The sequence below is a fragment of the Bidens hawaiensis genome, unplaced genomic scaffold (assembly GCF_021521415.1).
Source record: "Bidens hawaiensis isolate Kalapana, Puna unplaced genomic scaffold, B.hawaiensis_p1.1 tig00029060_1, whole genome shotgun sequence".
NCBI lineage: Eukaryota > Viridiplantae > Streptophyta > Magnoliopsida > Asterales > Asteraceae > Bidens > Bidens hawaiensis.
In genome coordinates this window covers 50,951-73,967 of record NW_027494791.1, presented here as the reverse complement: position 1 = coordinate 73,967, position 23,017 = coordinate 50,951, and the positions used below count along the sequence as shown (strand labels likewise).

The 23,017-nt window shown below is 36.4% G+C and overlaps 2 protein-coding genes across 2 annotated transcripts; both read left to right on the top strand.

Annotated features, from left to right (window-relative positions):
- Positions 1–1,113: 1,113 nt before the first annotated feature.
- LOC143578187 (serine/threonine-protein kinase GRIK2-like) lies at positions 1,114–6,677 on the top strand. Its single transcript, XM_077061850.1, has 11 exons — positions 1,114–1,456; positions 1,563–1,637; positions 1,715–1,759; positions 2,034–2,108; positions 2,206–2,293; positions 2,374–2,498; positions 2,810–2,905; positions 3,778–3,844; positions 4,770–4,885; positions 4,995–5,073; positions 6,173–6,677. The coding sequence occupies exons 1-11, from the start codon at positions 1,118–1,120 to the stop codon at positions 6,331–6,333; spliced, it is 1,266 nt and encodes a 421-aa protein (XP_076917965.1). The 5' UTR covers positions 1,114–1,117; the 3' UTR covers positions 6,334–6,677.
- A 13,183-nt stretch (positions 6,678–19,860) lies between these two features.
- LOC143578186 (F-box/kelch-repeat protein At5g60570-like) lies at positions 19,861–21,642 on the top strand. Its single transcript, XM_077061849.1, has one exon. The coding sequence runs from the start codon at positions 20,369–20,371 to the stop codon at positions 21,434–21,436; it is 1,068 nt and encodes a 355-aa protein (XP_076917964.1). The 5' UTR covers positions 19,861–20,368; the 3' UTR covers positions 21,437–21,642.
- The last annotated feature ends 1,375 nt before the right edge of the window (positions 21,643–23,017 follow it).

Here is a 23,017-nt window from a genome sequence, read left to right as displayed (position 1 = left end):
CATTCTAATTATAATCAATCGCTTCCTTCCGATTCAATTAGTCAGATTCCAAATCATCATCGTCTTCTAATTCCGTGCCCTAATTTTGATTAACAAGGTAATTATTATTATTATTATTATTGTTATTATTATTATTATTATTATTATTATTATTATTATTTGTGATTGATTATGGATTGAATTTGTGTTATAGTTCAATTGATTGAGTTGTAAGTGATTTGATTCAGGAAAACTGGAAATTAAGAGATGTTGGTGACGTTGAACCGTAGCGGTGTTTATTTCATCAACTGCTTGTTTCATTTTGCTGAGTGGCATCCGTTGGAGTTCTAGCAGATTATTATTAGTTACGGCTTCCTCATAACTGTTTATTAGGTCAGCATCATTGAATTGAATTGAAAGAATCCAGCTTTCACTTGTTTGATTGAATATGCATAATAGCGGATTAGTTAGGGCTGGATTGATTGGTCAATATGATTGAATTGACTTGTTTGATTGAATATATGCTTTGCTGATATGCATAGTAGCTGATGAGTTAGGGCTTGATTTCCTCGTGCCCCGTAAGTTTATAGGTTAGCATGATTGAATTCAATCGAATCGAATTGAATAAAATATAGCTTTCAATTGTTTGATGATTGAATATACTCTTTGTTCATATGCATAATTGCAGATTAGTTAGGGTTTGATTGTCTCTTTCATCATAAGTTTATAGGTTAGCATGATTGGATTGAAATGAATTGAATTAAATAGAATCCAGCTTTGACTTGTTTGATTAATATGCTATTTGTTCATACGAATAATAGAAGATTTGTTAGGGCTTGATTGTCTCCATCTTCATGAGTTTTTAGGTCAGCTCTATTGAATTCAGTTTAATCAAATTGAATTGAATGCAACTTTCGCTTGTTTGATAATATACGTTTTGTTATTATGTATAACAATTAAAACATAAATTAATAATTAAAATTATAGCATGTGTCATTGAAAGTTGAAACCAACACGCTTGGAATCAAAAGTCAATGCCTATATTATTTCTTAATATATTCTTATATTTGGGTGGCCCATGTGTTAGATTGTGGTTAATTAAAGTATTCAATGTTGATACAGGAACACTGCAGGTTAAATGGAGATGGGGTGTTGTGGTTGTTTTGGATTTTCATTTGCGAAGAAACAAAAGAAGAATTTAAGGCCAAGTTTAGAAGGGGGTATTCCGGGAAATCATGTGTTGCAGGGACTGTTGATGAATCAACAGGTTGAAGAAGAAGAAGATGAAGAAGAAGAAGAGGATAATAATTCATATTGTGACAACATGAGTCACATGACAGATAATGAAAAAACAGACCATGAGGAGTTTATAAACCCTGCAAAAACCTCTCAAGAGATTCTTGTTTACAGAACAGAAAACGGTTTGATTTGCAGGGAGTTCCCTGTTAAAGAAACACACAAAGTTGTACGGACAGAGGTGATATTTAAAAAAAAAATAACACTAGTTCTATATAATACCAGTTGATGAAAGTGTTTGATCGTTGAATTTGACAAGTTTTAAAAACTTTTTTTACTTGTTTTAGGATGAGAATGGGAACAAGATGGTTAATGAGTATGTTCGCGAGCATAAAATTGGCTCTGGTAGCTATGGCAAAGTGGTAATTATTTATTCCAACTTCAAACAAGAAAGTAGAAAAATCCACAATCATTTGACTTTGACTTGTATGTTTTATAGGTCCTTTACAGAAGCCAGGCTGATGGAAAGCATTATGCTATTAAGGTACTTTTTTTAGTGTAAAAACCAATAACCTAATTTGCTTCAGAAGCATTATTTTTTAAATGGTATTATACTATAATTAGGGTGCTACTTTTTTCAAATGGTTCTTTAACCGTTGAACGTATGGCTCAATTTTGAAAATCAATCAACAACAGTCAACCTGAGATATTTCGGCGTGTGATTATTTTCTTAAATTGTAAACACAACATTTTTTGTGGTCATGGAGATATATGGGAAAATACAAAATATGGAAAATATTGAATGGTTGTTAATGCAGGCTTTCCATAAGTCTCATTTATTAAAGCTACGAGTTGCCCCATCTGAGACAGCCATGACTGATGTTCTTCGTGAGGTATATTATTGCCATTTGTGTACACTTTTATCGTCTGTAATATATGCAATCGTGTCTTTATTTATATACGTATTTATTTTTTAATTTACTTTTGCAGGTCTTAATTATGAAAATGTTAGATCATCCTAATATAGTGAATCTTGTTGAGGTGATTAATGATCCCAACACAGATCACTTTTACATGGGTATGTACCATATTAACCTCTCCATATCTCTTTTTTAAAAACATTATTCTTAGTTCTTTTTATTATAATTATTATTTCAGTTCTTGAATATGTCGAAGGCAAGTGGGTCTTTGAGGGTGCGGGACCCTCAGGTGGCCTAGGAGAAAATGTTGCAAGGAGATATTTGCGTGATATAGTTTCTGGATTGATATATCTCCATTCTCATGTACAAATCTTTATTCTAAAAACTGTCTTTTTTAATTGGTTAATCAAGTAATTACAATATTTCCGCAGTTCCAAATAATATACAAAAACAAACTTTTTTCATTCATTAATGATCACTAAATGTTCATAGCATTCAATGAATTTTAGATATTTGAATTAATGGTTATAAAATTGACTTCATTTATACGTTTAGTTAAATGTTGCATTATTTTGGAACACGGGAATTGTTTCTTTTTTCCTTCCAGTATGACCCCACCTTAATAAATTAGTTTCTTTATTTGTTTATAATATTCTTTTCTTTTTGAAACTCAGAATATTGTTCATGGAGATATTAAACCTGATAATCTTCTGATTACTGCTACCGGCACAGTGAAGATTGCTGATTTCAGTGTCAGCCAGGTTTTTGAGGTAATTACTGCTTCTCTTTTCACGGTTCTCTTTTAAATAAAATATAGTATATTTTAAAATATGAGACAGTGAAACTCTCTTAAAACAAAAAACCACACGCTTTCCTTTTTGAGTTCTCCTCAAAATGTAAATATAGGCATGTAAATGAATCGAGCAGTTGTTTATGTAATAAACAAATGAATCTGAACAAAAGTTTTGTTTATTTTGTTAAACGAGAGAACATGAGCACATGTCTTGTTCATTCATCTATGTTTGTGAACGTTCGTTAATTTAAATGTATTTATGTTCGTTCATTTGCATTCATTTTATGTTTGTTTAAGTTCATTCGTTAATATATTTATTCAAATTGTTTAGGTCTGTATCAATTTTGCCTAGTTTTAATAAATTTTTGGGTCCAATGCATTGTCGTTCACATTCACTTTTAATTTGTTTTAGCTCGGTTATGTTCGCTCATCTATGTTCAGTTATGCACGTTTGTTTTCGTGAACCGTTCGTTTATGCTGTTAATGAGCGAACGTAAACACGCATGAATAAGTTCAATTTTCTTAACAAATAAACATGGACAAGAAAACTTCATTCGTGAAGTGTTTGCGCTCAATCATGTTTGGTTAAAGTTAAGGGAACAAACATAAACACACACCATTCATGTTCGTTCGGCTCGTTTACAAGGGTATGTAAACGTTTTTTTTGGTGAATTTCTAATCCAAATTCGGTTCTCTCCACTATAAATTGTTACCTTTTTTAAGGTAACAAATATCTGATTATATGAACGTATTAGATTTTGTTATGCATTTTTTCCATACATGATCTGCCCACATGGCTATATTTTTATTATATATTAATCGTGTTATATCAATTTTCTTATTTATTAGGATGAAAACGACATGCTTCGCCGGTCCCCTGGGACACCTGTTTTCACTGCTCCTGAGTGTTGTCTAGGTCAGTGGTTCTCCATTGACTTCAAGGTTTTTGTGGGGTGTTTGGATTTGCTTTTACAAAATTAATTAGATTTCTTTATTTGGAAATCAAGTAAACAAATTCTGCTTCTGATTATCGGTTACGTAAGTCAGTTTCATACCAACTGCAACAAAATTGATAATCTAACAGTAAAGTAAAACTACTCATCTATACTTATGAGTCTTTTATGTCCATTTCATAAAGTTGTATTTATTTGTTTCTTCGATAATTTGCTAAACACTAACATCTGATTTGGTGTGTGCATAAACCAAAAAAACAATCCAAAACCGAAAGAAAACGAACCCAAGCGACAAGGACCGTTTGGTTATATATTTTCGTAAAGACTGAATTTTTGGTTATGGTAACTAAACCCAAGAAACTTAACTGAACCGAATTTATTGATTTTCATTTCTTATTTTGATTTTTATGTAATTTATAAGAATTTAATAAATATTATTATTATAACCCATATATTTTAATCTAAATGTATAATAATCAACTAGCCAATAGTTCACAAAAAGATTTAGCCCAAAGTTTTCAGCCTAAATTCATTATCTAGTCAATATTTTTCCAGTTCAAAAATTTCAATCCCAAATGATAAAAATCAGAATCGAATTCAAACCCAAACCCGAAAAACCGATACCGAACGGTTTTCAAAAACTCAAATACCGAACTTTTGGTTTGAACCCAAAACTCAAAAGCCACCCGTGCGCACCCCCTACATTTGATTATCTAATTCTTACAACTCCAAACACATTCAAATACTGTTTCCTACTCTCTTTTATACGAGTGATTATCTTATTATGATCATTCAATATCTCATAATCACTATGAAAGTACGCATCCAAGCACCCTTGGATATTTTATAAAGTTTCAACACGTTGATTCTCAGTTTTTTTAATAATAGGAAAAAGTTATCATGGCAAAACTGCGGATACATGGGCGGTTGGAGTTACCTTACACTGCATGATATTTGGACAATATCCCTTTCTTGGAGATACACTACAAGATACATACGATAAGGTGTGAAAGTTTTATCACGTTTTAATAGTTGCTTTTTGGTCAATTTTATCTAAAACTTATATATTATTTTTAGTGGTTTTGTTTAACAATTTGATGTTCTATTTCCTAGATTCTTAATAATGATGTCTTTCTCCCTGACAATTTGAACCCCTCCCTCAAGGACCTTATTGAGGGGCTTCTTTGCAAAGGTTAGTCTTTGTTTTCCCTTTAAGTTTCATAAAATTAATGAATTTTGTTCTTAAAATGTTCCTTAAAAATTACTAGTTAGTGTTGTGTTTGAAAATGATCATAATGATCTGACTATGGACAATAATTGGTTTGACCTTTTAGTCAAAACTGCACATTTTCCTTTTTGAACTAAAAGGCAAGCATCTTAGACTTATAGTTACATGTTCTAAGGCCTTACAGGTGGTAATGTGATATGATTATCTTTATACATTTTTCAAAAGTAAAACAGTAACCTGTTTGCCCTTTGACCTTTGGTCAAACTTTATATGGAGACCAGAAGTAATTGATTTGACTGGTGGTCAAACTGCATATCATTTCTTTGGGACAAAGGAGACATCTTTATCCTTCATATCCTTCATCTTACCCGAAAAAGAAACCTCCTTATTGTTTTCGGATGGTTGTAACTAGGGGTGTTAAATGGATCGTGTTTGCGGCTCCAACCCGACACGAACCCAAACACAACACACATATTCATGGTTGACCCGAATATAACCCCTTTTGACCCAAAAGTTCTTTAGTTTTTACAATAACAAGTACAAATTTATATTAAACAGTTGCATATTAATTTTGAAGTCTTTTTCATTTCCCTGCAAAAAATTAAACTCTGGCGTAAGACACCCAACTAATATAATTTATTACATAAAACACATTTAAAAAAAATAAAAATAAAAATAATTAATGGGTTAAATGGTTAACAGCAAACCTGTTGGGTTGAGCGGTCGGTTTTTGGGTTTGACCCGAAACTGACCCGAACCCATTTATACCAGACTCAAGCCCGCGAATTTCGTGTTTGGTTCGTGTCGTGTCAGAAATTCACACTCCTGGACTAGTAAGTAGAGGTGGCAAAATGGTCTAGTTCTGTGGGTTGGTTAACAGGTCAAAATAACTACATTTTTGATCTCAGCTTGAAGCGTGTCGGTTTGGCAAGTTCAGTTGATCCAAAACACTTTGTGAAAAAAATGCATTTTTTTCAATGATACTATGAATGTGATTACAAAAGTTATGTTCTTTCAGTAATAATTTCTAAAATATTAATAATGAAAACGGTTTTAATATCAGATCCTATTGAACGAATGACTCTCGATGCTGTTGCTTTGCATTCATGGGTCGTGGGAGATGATGGGCCGGTCCCAGAATATCTTTGTTGGTGCAGACGGAATAAGTTACAGAGAGAAGAATCTGCTGGGACCCAGACAGATACAATTAGCCATATAAATTAAGGTATTTTTGTTTTATTGAGGTTTGTTTTTGTACATTAAGTTCTTCATCAATCATGAGTTGGAAAGTGCATTAAAGTTTGGAGGATTACTGTTGATTTGTGAATCCGAGTTCTGTTCGCTCTGGGATCCAAACATTCGTTTGTATCCCAATTAGTATAAACCCTAAAGCTGTTGAGATGATAATTTTGTTTTGTAAACCTTGTGCAATTGTGTATGGTTATGGAAGAAACTGATGAAATAAGTGGCAAAATTAGTGTGTTATGTAACAGGTCAGTTCGGTCGGGTTTGGTGGTCTAGAAACACTTTTTATTCATCTTATTTGGAATGTATTCTACTATTTATTACTTATGTATTCTATATAATATAGATAAAACTGCGACTATAGATGATCACACACCAAAGAATTATAACTTCTCATAAAAGAATCGTAAGAGATACTAAACGTTGCAATATATATAATATTTACTTTTTTGAACGGCAATCTATCCTATAGTTTTTATTTTTATATATTTTTCTAAACGGCAATCTATCATACTTTTGAAATACACCGTTTTCTATAAGGCCACCCGTAATGGGCGTAGTCTTAGGGCGATTTTGGGCGAACTCCGGCGAGAACACCGCCCCCCCTGAATTGTGGGGTGACAGGGGGGCAAGGTATTTGTCGTTGTTCTTCCTTTTTGATTTTATTATTATTATAATGGATTGGGTGTGGTATATATATGTGTAGACGTGCACAAAAAAACCGGTTCCGGAACCTAACTGGTGGAACCGAACCAGAACCGGTTCCAGTTCCAACCCGGTTGGAACAATACCCGGTTTGGGTATTTTTGTACCCGAAAATCGTACCCGGTTCTCCTATTTGTATGTCAGTACCAGTTCCAACCCGGTTCCTACCCGGTTCTTAATTGGAACCGGTTCGGTTCGTATCCGGAAAAACCGGTTCCGACGGGTATTTTTTGAAGGGTCAAACAAAAGTCAAACTATCCGTTGGAACCGGTTCCAACGGTAATATAGCCGTTGGAACCGGTTTTTTAGACACCAATTAGCCGTTGGAACCGGTTCCAACGGTAATATAGCCGTTGGAACCGGTTTTTGAGACAATAGATCCGTTGGAACCGGTTCCAACGGTAATATAGCCGTTGGAACCGGATTTTGATGTCCAAACCTATATATAACTTGTTTCCATTACTTGTTTCACCACCAAACTCAAAAACAAACTAAAATACTACTCCTTTAGCAAACCCGTTCCTTTACCCGACCATCCAACTAAATATTATTATGGCACCCATCAAAAAAACTAACAACAAGGCTAAGAAGAGTGTTTTTGTTGCCCCCGTTCATGTTACGGAGGACCCAAGGGTTGTTACGGTAGTCAACCATAACCGCAACCAAGACATATGGAAGAATTGGGATTTGATTGTGGATGACGAAGGTTATCAAAAAGCTCGTTGCAAACTATGTGGTTCAATATTAAAGCACGATTCCAACTCTACTTTGAGAAAGCACATCGAGAAGCCATATTGCAAGGCGTTGAAAGGGATTGGCGCGACCGATCAAATTGACTTGGGTAAAGATGGTACACTATTTCGTTACAACACGACTCAAGTTCAAGATAGAATGGCAAAGTTCGTTATTCAACGAGGTTTGCCGTTTAACCACTTTGATGACCCGGAGTTGACGTCGTTGATTCGCGAAACTCTACAACCGAGATACACACATGTAAGTCGTACTACCTTAAGACGTCATTGTATCAGGTTGTGGGAGTGTGCTAAAAAAGAGTTAATCGAGTCTTTTCATTCTTTAGAAGCCATGGTTAGTTTAACTACCGATGTTTGGTCGGCACCACACGGGTTGCCCGAATCATACATATGTGTCACCGCTCATTGGGTTGATCCGGTGACATGGCAATTGATGAAACGCACCATCGCTTTTGAAAACTTCCCGTTCCCACATACCGCCGAAAAATTGTTTGAATTACTTGATGAAGTTATAACGACTTACAACTTGAGAAATAAAATATTTTCGATTTCGTTTGACAACGCTTCAAACAATACTAAGGCGGCTGAAAAATTTATCATTAAATATTCACCACCTTGTTTCGGGGATTTTTTTCTTGTCCGATGTGTTGCACATATCATCAACTTGGTTGTTCAAATAGGTCTTGACAATGAACACATTTGTGATGATTTAAAATACTTTAGACTTATGTTACAAGATGTCTTCAAAAGTGGTAAAAGAAGACATCTTGAATATAAGAACTATTGCAAGTCGATTGAAAGAAAGTATTTGGGGCCGAATTGGGACGTTCCAACCCGTTGGAACTCAACTTGTCATATGTTAAAGTGTGCTTTTGCCCAACGCCAAACTTTACAAGCTTTTCATAACAATCTTGTTGAAGAACGCGAGGCCGATATGTTTCCGGAAAGTGTTTGGGTCCAAGTCGGTTATTTGTTGGAGTATCTTGATGTGTTCAAAAAGTCAACAACAAAATTATCAGGAGTCTATTACCCTACTAGTTGTTGGGTTTTGCAAGAATTGTACTATATGTCTTGTGTTTTTAAAAGCTTTGCGGAGAAGAACAAACTCTTCGAAAATATTGTTGCGGTGATGAAAGAAAAGTTTATAAAATATTTTGAAATCATACCGCCGGTCTTTACTTGTGCCGCCGCATTAAACCCCTATTGGAATGTTAATGGGGTTGAAACAACGATTGAGGAAATATTCGACAACTTAGGTATGCACGAGATTGACCCGAAGTTGTCGACGGAAGCGAAGGACAAGTTCAACAAAAACCTTCAAGACCTTTATGACCATTATTTTCAAATGTATGGTCCAAGCACGAGATCGTCTTTTGTGAAAAAACAACAACTGGTAGGCCGTGCAATGACCCACTTATAAACTTGATGAATGGGATTCGTGAATCGGCATCTAAGAGGCAAAGAGGAAACACACCAAGTAGCGAACTTGGTCGATATAGTGGAGCAAACTATGTTGAGGGCGCAACGGTCGACGAAATTCGCAATATTGATTTGTTGGCTTGGTGGAAAGGTAAACAAAACGAATTTCCCATTCTATCCGCCATGGCTCGTGATTTGCTTGCCGTACAAGCCTCAACGGTTGCTTCTGAATCGGTTTTTTCTCTTAGTGGGAGGGTGTTATCTATGCGAAGAACAAAACTAACTCCCGAGTCTCTAGAGGTTTGCATTTGCCTAAAGGACCATTTGGATGCGGTGGATCGTGTACAACACAAGGCGAACTTTGAAGACGAAATACCAATAGAGCGTCATATTCATGATGAGGAGGCGGAGGACGGGGTTTCTTCCGATAACGAAGACGAGGGTGAAGACGAGAATGAAGACGAAGAAGAGTTGTAATTATTTGTTTTGGTAAAATTATTTGTAACTTGTTCAACTAATATTTAGTTTTGATTTGTTTTATTATAATTACTTTTGTTACTCATGATTAATTTTTGTTACTTTTTTAATAACGACGAACATTTTATTTATTTAAGAACTAACTATTACAAACATTATTAAAACATAAACGATACTAAACATAACAACTAAAACATAAAAAACAAAGTCCGTCGTTTTAATCCGGGAATACTTATTTTTGGGTTGTAGAGCCGGACGACTCTCCCACTTCCGTTTTTTTAGCTTCCAATCTTCTTTTCTCTCGACAATACTTATTCGTATGTTTTCGTAATGTCGAGTTGGACCCTGCTTTAAGAAACTTCGAGCAATATTTGCAACGTGCCAACTCATGTGAGTCGGTCATGAGACACAAATCGTAATGAACCCAAACATCGGGGCATCTTGTTGTTTCGATCACCATAACAACGTCATCATTGGTTGCCATTTGTTGTCGGTTTAAGGTTAATTGTGGTTTGGAGTGTGTTTTATAGTTTTGGAAGTGGTTTAACAAGTAAACAAACAAACCTTGCTATTTATAGTAAGAAAATAACCTATTTATAGTTAAAAAACCGGTTCCAACGGTCAAAAACGGCTATATAGCGGTTGGAACCGGTTCCTAACGGCTCTAATATTTAAATTTCAAAAAAAACCGGTGGAACCGGTTTTTACGTAAAAACCGGTTCCGGTTCATACCCTACCCGGTTCTTAAAAGTTCGCATATCTGGGCATCGGTTCGGGTCGGGAACCGAACCGGTTCTTGATTGGAACCGGTGCCATTTTACAACCCGGTGTGAAAAACCCGGTTTGGAACCGGTTCGGGTTTTCCATTTGAACCCGATTTGTGCACCTCTATATATGTGTATACATTGGACTACAAAACTATTACACCCTAAAGACAAAAACTCATCTATTTTGTAGTCTCATTACCACACATAACCTAAATTTACTTCATGCCTAAGTGACCTTTTATACAAGTCTAATCACTACACCATTTTCTCTAAATTGACTTCATTGACATTTATATAAGTTTAATCATTGAGCCAACTATCAAGCGACATTTTATATAATTTGTATACTTTTATTTTGTTCTAGTATGAATGCCTTATTGAAATTAAATATTAAAGTACATGCTGTTTGTGTGTGAACAAATATGCATGAATTAACAATTTACCGAACTTAAATGAATGAATGAGTATTCGTGTTTGGTCATTCAACCATACGAACATAATATTGCTTGTGTTAGTAATTTATATTAATTGATTGTTCGGTTCGTCTACATCCTTAATCATTGCACTTATAACTTATACGTTTTCTCTAAAACGAATTAGAAGGCGTTACGCATTTCAATACGTATGCTTTTCAACTCATTCGACACACTTAAACGGTTAGATATACTTATATAAAACACAACTCAAAGTAACTTATAGAATAAACAGGTCAAACTTTTTTTTGAACTAATCTTTTCCACCTTTCACTCATGTTACAATTGAGACTATTACCCACAAGGCCACAACCATTTGATTGTAAGGCATATATGGGTGATACACCTTACCACTAGACCCAACTAGTGGTTGTATAAACAAGTCAAACTTACCCCCAACTAAGGGTGTTAATCGGTTTAACCTGATCGGGTTTCGGGTTAATTGGGTCGGGTTAGTCAGGTTTTTCTTAAATATCTAACCCGAAACCCGACCCTATTAAGGTTCGGGTTAGTCGGGTTAATCGGGTTGACCATGTTACTTTATAATTTGAAGTTGATTTTTATGTTTGTAACTCGTGGGTTGCAAAATTTCTCATTCCACTCAATTTTCAATTTATTTCACAAGTATTTATCTTATAATTACATATAGGCTTGTCAACGAGCCGAACGTAGATGAACAAAGGCGTGCCCGTGTTTGTTCGTTTAACTTTAAACGAATACGATCACGGACACTTAATCAAACAAATATTTGTGTTCATGTTCGTTCGTTAAAAAATGAACATGTTAGTGTTTTTTTATGATCGTTCATTTAAAATCTAAACGAAAAGGTTGGTTCACGAACATAAATGAACACAATTAAACAAAGATAAACGAACTTGAAGGAACATATAAATACATTAACGAACGCAAACATACATAAACGAACATAATTGAAAGCATTTAAATGAACTAAAATATAAACATATTATGGTGATATAATTTCTAATTGCAAATAATATTTAATAATTTTCTATTAATATGTGAACGAACATGAAAGAACGTAAACAAGCTTAAATGAATGATCATAAATGAGTGATCACGAACATAGATGAACGAGTAACACAATTGTTCATGTTCGTTCGTTTATTTTAAAAGAACTTCCAGTCTAACGGTTCATGAAGAAGTAGAAGAATAATTAACTCCTCCATAAAACTTTCAATATTGTGCTTATTTCACACTTTTATTATTGTATTTGAAGTAAAGTATCATCACCAATCGGGTTATTCGAGTTAACCCGAAACCCGATTATTTTTCAAAATTAAACCCGAAACCCAACCCTATTAAAAATTCGGGTTATACGGGACCCGATTAATATTTTTTGACCCAATTAACCCGACCCTAATTAGCTTATTTGGGTTCAGGTTGGGTCGGGTTAATCGGGTTCGGGCATTTTGGACACCCCTACCCCCAACTTGTTATAATTGCTAAGCACACACTTTTAAGGTTTGAATCTTAACCGAACGAATGAGTCCAAACGCCGTTCATGGGTTGACTATTCTTCCTCTTCCTTTCAACTTTCCACAACTCAATCCAACTCCAAACTCCCAACAATCAATTTTTAATGACATTGGTGGATTCTGACTTTACATGTGAACCTTTTTTTCCTTTAAGTTATTACTGTATAATAATAATAATGATAATAATAATAATAATAATAATAATAATAATGATAATAATAATAATAATAATCTTCTTATACTTGAATTTATAAAAAAGTCAAGTTAGAATCGACAACACTGACGGCCGATCTAAAGAGTATTATATTGATTTCTATTTTGTTACAATGATTAAAAATGATATAAAATGTATTCAAGTATTCTCTTTTTGTATAGTGGACACGGGGCTTGCACAACTACACATATACACCTTCCCTACCTATGTTCATGCACTTTTCCCCTTTTAAGATTCATATATTCAATTGGTAGCCTTTATTGTATTTTCTATTTGTATTCTTCCTTTAAAGATCTTCACCACATTTATTATATATTGACTGACATTGTACATATGTATTTGTTTATAAATTTTAGTGAATCTAGAGACCAAAAACAAGATCTAAAGTTGGCCTTCTATATATAGAAAAACTTAATGGTGTGGGGCTGAAAGAAATTATAAACGAACCATTTGGCAAGTTTTTTTAAAAAAATTGATCTACCGGTTCGACCTGTTAAACAAGAAGTTGTTGTCGGTTCAGTTACAAGCTAATGAATCGATATGCAATTGAACATATAAACATTGATTGAGTTCCAAGTGAAAACCGGTTGAAATCTGTTGGTGTGTGCACGTTCATTTTGCCAACTAAGCAATTATTAAGAGTAGTTTGATCAAGCAGGTTGGGTGATAGGTCAATGATGTTAATGTTGAAGAGCTGGTGTTGGTTAGGGATGGTAAAAAAGCCCAAGCCTGACGGGTATACCCGAAACCCGAAATAAATGGGACGGGTATACTCGAAACCCGATGGGTATGGGTCAGGTATGTAAAAATTTTCACGGGTATTGGATCAGATGATACCTGACCTGATTACTCGAAAACGTATACCCGTTTACCCGAAAAATTCTTTGTATTGTGTAGGTTGCGAAGTATGTATATAACAACTATATAAAAATTATAATGATATTATTTATTTATATGGAATGTATTATATTTAATTTGTAATAATTTTTGCATGATAAAAGACAAAAGAATTATAAAGATAAAAATGTGCTTGAAAATTCCAACGGGTATACCCGATACCCGCGGTATGCCCGATATTAGACGGGTAATTATCCGACAAATACCTGACGGATAATCTGCATGGTTTGGGACATGGTGTTGCAAATGGAACGGGCATGAGATTACCAACGCCCTTTCATTTGCCATCCCTAGTGTTGGTGGTTGTTGCAGGTGCATGGTGATGGAAACGACAATGATGATGATGATGATGATGATAGAGGCAATATTTGCGACAATAACAATTGCAATGGTGGTGTTAGGGCGACAATGGTGGCGCATCAATGGCGACACATCTTAGGAGTTGAAGACAATAATGGTAATGAGTGGAGCTAACTCTTTCACATTTGTTTTAAACTAACATGTTTTTGATAGTTGTTTGTTTCGAACGATAAATCTGAGTTAAGCAATGGTCCAATGCTTTTATCTTTTAAAGTTCAAATTCACGTACCTTCTCAACCAACTCCTAAATCTAATTCACTGCCCATCACAAGACTAGAACCCTCATCCACTTGAAAACACCTTACTTACTCGATTCCACAAATTTTTTTGTTCAAGACGAGTCATAATTAAAATCTATACATTATAGGGGTGTGTTTTTAATCCGTACCCAAAACACTCGAACCTGAAAAACCTGAACCCGAATAATACAAACCCGACCAACCCAAACCTTAGATGGATCGGATATCGGGTCATTTTTTCTAACAAAAATCCCAAAAACAACCCGAACATATATTGCCTTTTCTTTATATATATGTTTTGGTTTGGAGTATTTGGTATTTCATATTTGAAATACTTTTTTATAATTAGTTTTGAGACTTTTGAACATTATTATCATATAATGTTTGAATTTTTATGATATATATATATATTTAGTAGCATAATGATATTTTGTGAATAAAAAATATTTTTTATTCATTTATAAACCCGATAACCAAACAGCTGACGCTAATTAACATGACCTTATTGGGTCGGTTATCAGGTCACTTTTTATCGACCAAAAACCAAAACAATCCAAAAAACCCAAAACACAAAAAACCATTACACATACAACCAATGGCCTAGCAAGAAACTAGACTCAACCACCCACAAAATAGACCTTAACACCCGATTACAACTATTCTCGCCCGACCCGGTTACACTTTGAACAAACACCAATCCTCCCACAATAATGAAGTTTCACCCGATCTATGTTTTATCCAAAGGTAACCAAGCGTCTTGATTTCCCCCACTATGCGTTCCACCATAACCGGTTTGCCATTAAAACCAAATCATTTCTTGCATTCCAAAGACACCAAATCGACCCTAAACAAATAGCATGAAAAATCTTTGCTTTACGCTTTGGAAAATTAGTAAGTTTATACAAATCCAAAAGATCATGAATGTCGAGAGCAAAGATGCTTGGAATCCTACACCATGACGAAATCGCCTGCCACACCAAATGTGCCACCCCGCAAGACACAAAAAGGTGTTCGACCGACTCATCCATATCACCACACATCGGACAAGAAACCGAACCCACATCAATGTTTCTCTTGGCCAACAATGTCATTACTGGTATCCTCTCCAACTCAATTCTCCAAGCCAAAATTTCTACCTTTCTCGGGACCCAATTATTCCATACGAACCTGTAGTTTGGAGTCGATTGTGTTAACTCTTGGATCTTCTGTTTCAACCCAGCCACAGAAAAATCACTTGAATCATTAATGGACCAGCATGTCCTATCAAAACCATCTCCAAGCTGCACATTTTGACAAACCTGGAGCAACAAAAACAATTCATTTATCTCTTGTATAGACCCCAGTCTACGCCTCCAATCCCAAACACCGCATAACTCCCCATTCACCATCACAAGTCTGTCTGCCACACAACATTCCTTATATTGTTCCAACCTAAACAGTAAAGGAAATGTGTTGCATAACATCTCCTCACCAATCCATAAATCAAGCCAAAATAGGGACTTTTTCCCATCTTTAATCATCATTTTCATCATATAATCCATCTTAATTCCTATTAAGCTTAATTCATCCGCGTTTTTTTACCATTTTCCACGGGCCCAGTAAAGATAACTTAGTAGGAATAGGCTGCCATGCTCTCGAAGTGTGATGGATTGACCAAATTACCCTTCTCCATAACCCCTCACGTTCCCCTTTAAACCGCCACCACCACCTAGCAAGAAGTGCCGAGTTTATATCCCGAAGTGAACCGAAACCTAACCCGCCATATTCTCTAGGAGCCATTACCCGTTCCCATGCGACCCAATTTATCTTCATTTTGTCCTCTGTTCCGCCCCAAAAAAACACCCTTCTTAATCTCTCAAGTTTTTTAATAACTCCATCCGGAGCCCGGAAGAGTGAGAAATAGTAGGTGGGTAGCGAGTTCATGACCGACTTCAATGCAACTGCCCGACCACCAAACGATAATGTTTTCGCCCTCCATGTCGACAACCTTTTCTGGAACAACTCCACCAGTGGGTCCCAAGATTTAATTAGATTCATGTTCCCCCCTATTTGGAGACCAAGGTACTTAAAAGGAAAACTTCCAACATGACATCGGAACATATCAGCCATTTCTTGTTTTTCCACCTGGTTCACACACGTACCAAAAACCTCGCATTTAGCAAGATTAATTTTCAGACCGGACACTAAATAAAAACATCTGAGAAGCCGACACAGATTACGCGCATTTTCCCCAACCCATTCTCTAACGAAGACAACATCATCAGCATAAACCAAGTGTGATAACGTCGGCCCATTCCAACCACATTGCAAACCCCGGAAAATACCCTCATCCGTTGCCCTTTTCATGACCCCAGATAAAGCCTCCATAGCTAGAATAAAAAGAAACGGCCATAACGGATCACCTTGTCTTAGACCCCGGGAACAGGAAAATTCCGGTGTAGGAGGTCCATTGACCAGAACTGATGACCGACCCGCCGAAAGGATTGCCAAAACCCACTTCCTCCACAAAATAGGGAAATTCATTTGACTCAACATCGAATCAAGAAATCCCCAATTTAAGGAATCATACGCCTTCTCTATGTCCGCTTTGAAAATCATTCCCCGTTTTTTTGACTTAAGCAACCAAGCCACCAACTCATTTAGCATCAACGGCCCGTCCAATATACTCCTTTTTGAAAGAAATGCTGTTTGTTTATCCGAAATCAGCTTCCCGATAACCGTTTTTAGACGCCTTACCAACACTTTCGATATGACTTTATTAATACACCCAATAAGGCTAATCGGTCTAAAATTTCCCAAACTTGTCGGATCTTTTACTTTTGGTATAAGTGCAATAAAAGATGACAAACACCCGTTACTAACCGAACCGGTATTAAAGAATTCTGTAAATAGTTTTACAAAATCATCCTCAAAACATCTCCAAAACCTTTTCAAAAATATAAAATTAAATCCATCAGGTCCCGGTGCTCGGTCTCCATCACAGTCCCAAACCGCGTACTTTATTTCCAATCTAGTAAACGGTTTTACCAACGCCTCCGCCTCTCCCGTATCTAACACCGCAAGCCCCGGACAACAAAGGGTAGGTCTCGAGTATAGAGGTTCCTTAATTTTTTCAGAAAAAAAATTAAACGCTAAATCCTTCAAAACTGTTGGGTTATCCATCCAAACACCATCAATATACAAACCATGTAACATATTATTTATTATATTAGCGTTTAGAATACCATGGAAATAACTTGAGTTTTCATCCCCTTCCATCACCCATCGGACCCTTGATTTTTGTTGAATATCTTTAATTCTAATAAACTCAAATTCCTCCACAGCCCTCATACAACGGCCCCGTTCCTCCAATTCTTCTTGCAACAATTGTCTAGACTCAGCCTCAGCCTCAAGCAAGTGTAATTTCTGTTTTTTTTCACGTAAATCTCCTTCTCTAATTTTATTATATATTGCCAACCATCTTTTAATTTTGGACTTAAGCCACCTCAGCTTTGTAGACACAACAAGATCAGCGGGGCCAGAGAACCTAAAGTTACCACATTCGGCCTCAACAAACTCCACAAATCCAGGAAACTTTAACCATGAATTGAAAAAACGGAATGGATAATGCCCACCATTCACACCTATCGAAGTTAAAAGAACTGGCTTAAGCCAGCACCGTTAGGGACGCCAAGGGCCACCCACTCATGAACTCACGACAAACCAGAATTCGATCCAACTTACTTAATTTATCCCCGCGATCCGATACATAAGTGAACATACCTCCCCCCATTTGATACTCCACCAAACCCGCCTGTTCTATAAAATGGTTAAACGCGGCTGCATTTGATGCACAAAACTCTGAGTTGCGCCTTTCCGATGAGGCCCGGACCTCATTGAAGTCCCCTGCAATTATCCACATACCAGGTAAAACACCTATAATACAAAGCAGCGTATACCACAATGCTCGCCGTTCTACTGCGTCATTTGGGGCATAGATATTCACCACATTAATCATAGTGGTCGAGGATTTAATTACCCCACTCACCACCAGGAACCTACGATTTCTAATGATCCCTGTTTTATTGAAAAAAGATGGGTCCCAAACAGATAACAGGCCACCTGATCTCCCAACCGCACCAACCGACTCGAACTCGAAGAGAGACCGACCCCAAAAACGGCTTACCCTGTTACATTTTAACTCACCCAGCTTAATCTCTTGAACTACAAAGAAATGAGCCCCATGACTAGTTTTCAGTCCGCGAATCCAATTCTCTTTTTTTATTTCACCTGCCCCTCGACAATTAATGGAGATTATATTCATTGGATAACCGTGTTCTCACCTTCGCCTAATACAATCTCTCTTAGTTGCTCCATATGGTTACCAAGGTCGGCCCCGATTTTTAGACCAACCTCCAATGCCTTTGCCACTTCGTCCTTAACCGGATCAATAGATCCCGTTTCTTGACCAACAACCCCCACCTCTGTCCCATGAGAATCGGAGGAGAAGGTCTCTGAACTGGCCCGTGAAACGATTCTAACACCTGGCGGAAATGCTCTAAACTTGGAGCCAACTGAACGAGAATGAGCTCTTCTAAGGAAAGAATCTCTGATTATGTGTCTCCCTCTCATAGTAGTGTCTGGTAAATGAGTTATCCCACCACCTCGCCCAAGTGAACCATTTAGACCAGCGGTCCTTGTCGTTCACCTTCTTCTTTGCCTTGAAATTGCACAAGAACATTGAGCCCTCCTAAATAATCTTGTTTTACAATTAAAGAGCCCATCCATTTTCATCAAAGAGAAAATGTTTGATAGAGTATCGACGTTCTTAACCTCACCCAACACACATAAGTCTAGCCAAGCAGGAGGTTTAGGGGAAACAGAATCTGGAATGCAAATGACATTGTGACTTACCTTCTTCACCATGGGATTCATTCCCACATTGCACCCGCGAGTCCGCCTCTCGCAACATCTGCCAAGGTTCTCCCATTTGACTCGGAAGTTTTGAACACTGGTGGGCGAGTGTTCGTGTCGCCCGAGTGACCGAGCTAGTAGAATGCCCTTGAGGTTTTGCCCCTGTACCCACTTCTATCCTTCGGTCAAACTTTGAAAGATTAGCCACCAAAGTTGTATTGCCAAGACAAATTCCATTGAGTTGTTCTTCCAATGCCAGAGGATCCTTTACATTGCGAAATCTGGCGAATCCAAAGGTACCCCCAGTGATGTTTTTCTTTTTAGCAAGGTAGACATCCACAAGCCTACCCAAAATCTGTAGCTTGAACCCGATTCTTTTAGAAGTAAACCCATGGGGGATGTTGGTAATGTAGTAGTTTGACAAATTTCGATTGAAGCTATCGCCATACTCCGAGTGGTTGAACCCATTAGGTCTCTTACTCCGCCCCTGAACACTTTCCCAGCCTTCATCTTCGTCTCTCCAACCATCTCAACTCCCAAGGAAACTTTATGATTGTCTATTGCGGCGCAGCTTGTTGTCCGCTTACCTGCCACTTCATTGTAAATCGTTTGGATGAAATATAAAAATAAAATAAAATAGAAATTGTTAGTCTATTGGGTGAGTGATATATAATATAACTTATGTAACATCGAGGGGTAGAAATGGAAATATAAGTTTTGGCAACAATAAAACCCTTCTCACTTCCACTCCATCTTCTCTCCAACCAGTTTCAGTCTTCTCTCTTTGTCACGAACGTACCATTTTATCCTTCTCCAATCCACCTCTCACACACACACATATATATAACAATAATATTATTCCTTTCATTTCATCTCACCTCAACCGCATATCAACACTCATCTCCGGCCGTCCACGTCACCTCCGGCACCTCCGTCATCCGCCGTGACAGTACGGTAAAACACTAACGTTCTCATGCTGGTTTTATATTCCGATCTCAATTGCTTCTGTTCGTAACCTAGATTCAGTTTTCACCACGAAATTTAGTTAAATGTTTACCGATTTAATCGATTTGGATTGATGTATAACTTTGATTTTAACGGATTGATTTTAGGGCTTTTTTAGGATATTATTATGATTATAGGCTAAATTGAAGGATGTAGGATAGTTAGAATCATTTAATTTGGATATTAATTTGTTGAGATGAGATGATAATATTAATATAACAGTATTTGAAACTGTTCAAGTCTTAATTTGGAGGTTTAGGTATAGGTATAGTTAATAGGTATAGGTAAGATTAAACAACTTATTCAAGGTAGAAAAGATGAAGCACAAGAAGACAGATGATGATCATCTTATTCCGGGATTATACGATGACGTAGCATTAATTTGTCTCTCGAAAGCTTGTAGATTCGATTACGCTTCGCTTTCCTGTTTAAATTCTAAGTTTAATGATCTTATAAAGACTGGTTATTTATATGAGAGAAGAAAACAGTTGAAGATTTTAGAGCATTGGGTGTATATGGTTTGTGATCCGAGAGGATGGGAGGCGTTTGATCCGGCTACGAAAAACTGGATGAAACTGCCTAAAATTCCTTGTGATGAGTGTTTTAATCATGCGGATAAAGAGTCGTTAGCGGTAGGTGGTGAGTTGTTGGTTTTTGGGCGAGAGTTGTTTGAGTTTGCGATATGGAAGTATAGTTTGGTATACAGAAACTGGGTTAAGTGTGATAATATGAGTCGTCCGCGTTGTTTATTTGCATCGGGGAGTTTAGGGTCGGTTGCTATAGTTGCGGGAGGTAGTGACCAAAATGGTAATATTTTAAACTCGGTGGAGTTATACGATTCGTTAACGGGCCGATGGGAAATGTTACCCAATATGCATACCCCACGTAGGTTATGTGCTGGATTTTTTATGGATGAAAAGTTTTATGTTATTGGAGGAATGACGAATCCGAACGACTCATTAACGTGTGGTGAAGAATTTGATCTTAAAACAAGGAAGTGGAGGAAAATTGAAGGAATGTACCCGAATGTGAACCGGGCTGCAATGGCACCGCCACTTGTGGCGGTTGTTAATAATGAGTTATACGCGGTTGAGTATTTGACGAATATGGTTAAAAAGTATGATAAAGAGAAGAATTCGTGGGATGTTTTGGGTCGGCTTCCTGTTCGGGCTGATTCGTCTAACGGTTGGGGTTTAGCGTTTAGGGCTTGTGGGGATGAGCTTTTGGTTGTGGGTGGTCAAAGGGGTCCAGAGGGTGAAGCCATTGTGGTTAACTCATGGAACCCAAAATCAGGTGTTAAAAATGGAGTCTTGGATTGGAAGGTTCTTGGGGCTAAGGAACATGCTGGTGTGTTTGTTTACAATTGCGCTGTTATGGGTTCTTGAAGCCCTAACCATAGGTTTTTTTCTTCTCTGATTAACTTTCTTCTTTGTGTTGTGTACTTTGGTTTGTGTCAATAAACTCCAAAGGTATGCATGTTCTTTTGAGGGTTGTGTTAGTATGTTACATTGTTACTATTATACTATTAGCCCCACATTAACATGTATTTGTGTGAATAAGATGGTGTAAGTCTTAAAAACTTATGGCTAGATAAATGAAAGTATCCATTTTTTTTATTATGATCATGTTAGAATAATTTCTCGTATATAATCATGAGATGCACGAGTATTTGGTCACATATCTGCTATAAATATACGCTACACGAATTAGATTCAAGTATTTGTTCTTTTTACTTGTTTATCCTTTAAAGAATGCCTTTCTTTTCTGTCACCTATAATAACTGATGCAGCAACAGATTTACTTATCTATATTTTCTACTCGCGCAACTTCTAGTTTGTGTTATTTTTGAACTAAAGAAGTATACACGAGTAAAGATAGATATGCTACTACAAAACTATGTATTTATGACTACAAATGTCAATTTTGTTATTATAAGGGGCATATGGGGCCTTCATCGGGTATACGTTTAGGTTTCATTGGCTATGTTGGTAACACCGGTGCCGTTTGCTTGGTTTGTGTCAGCGGAAACTGATTTAGGCTTTTAGTAGCCCAAATGTTATGCAAAAGAATTTGACTGTTTGTGTGGAAAAGTGAATTGGGTACATCTCCAACACAACAAATGATTTGGTAATTTTTTATTAAGGGGGTGTTTGAGATTCCTTATTTCACCTCATAACTTTTCATTAAGTTAATAAGTTACAAAAGTGTAACTTATGGGACTTTTCTTCTCACAATATAAGCAATCCCGAACACCTTATTACTTTTTATAAAGTTAAGAAGTTATAAGTTGCTAAAAATAAGCAATCCCAAACACCCCTAAGACTTAACATAATTAACCTAGATGGTTGGAAAAATGTTCACAAATGGGCTCGATAGTTATGTTTTCATAACATAGGTGGTCCTTAGCGGTTAATGCGTTGAATTTTACGGTTATAGTTAATTCCAAATGAAATTACCAAACTACCCTTCCTATTAAAAATTAATATTAAAAAATTTTCTATAGATTTTTAGTTTATTTCACATATGAATCTGAATCTAGATAAGAATTGAATTTTGCTTTAAAAAAAAAAAAAAGATAAGAATTGAATTACCTAATAGTAGAGAGGAGGGGTAGTGGGGTAAGTTTATTTTGTAGTATATGAGTGGTAACATGTGGAGGGGGTTTAAACTGAAGGGTGTCCCCCACCACAATGTCCTTTGATTTGGCTGTGTTTTGACAGTTCATCTTTACCCAGATAAATGAAAGCTCCTTCCTTTTATAGAATGCTCCAGGCCCATTCTTGTCCCCAACCTTTTCTCTTTCTTCTCATCATGATATCATATCTTTATTTAGTTCATGTGACAATGTTTTCACTCTTGTAAATACTTAAATTATGTCAATTTTTCTGTTAAATATTATATACAGTGAGTATAATGTTAAAAATTCAAAATTATAGATTGAGAGGAAATACAGTAATGATGTTCCA

Bases quoted from the DNA above. Each gene is read 5' to 3' on its own strand.
- LOC143578187 (XM_077061850.1), top strand. From the start codon at position 1,118: ATGGAGATGGGGTGTTGTGGTTGTTTTGGATTTTCATTTGCGAAGAAA. The intron at 1,638-1,714 runs GTAATTATTTAT...TATGTTTTATAG, and splicing joins CTGGTAGCTATGGCAAAGTG to GTCCTTTACAGAAGCCAGGC. The intron at 2,906-3,777 runs GTAATTACTGCT...CTTATTTATTAG, and splicing joins GTGTCAGCCAGGTTTTTGAG to GATGAAAACGACATGCTTCG.
- LOC143578186 (XM_077061849.1), top strand. From the start codon at position 20,369: ATGAAGCACAAGAAGACAGATGATGATCATCTTATTCCGGGATTATAC.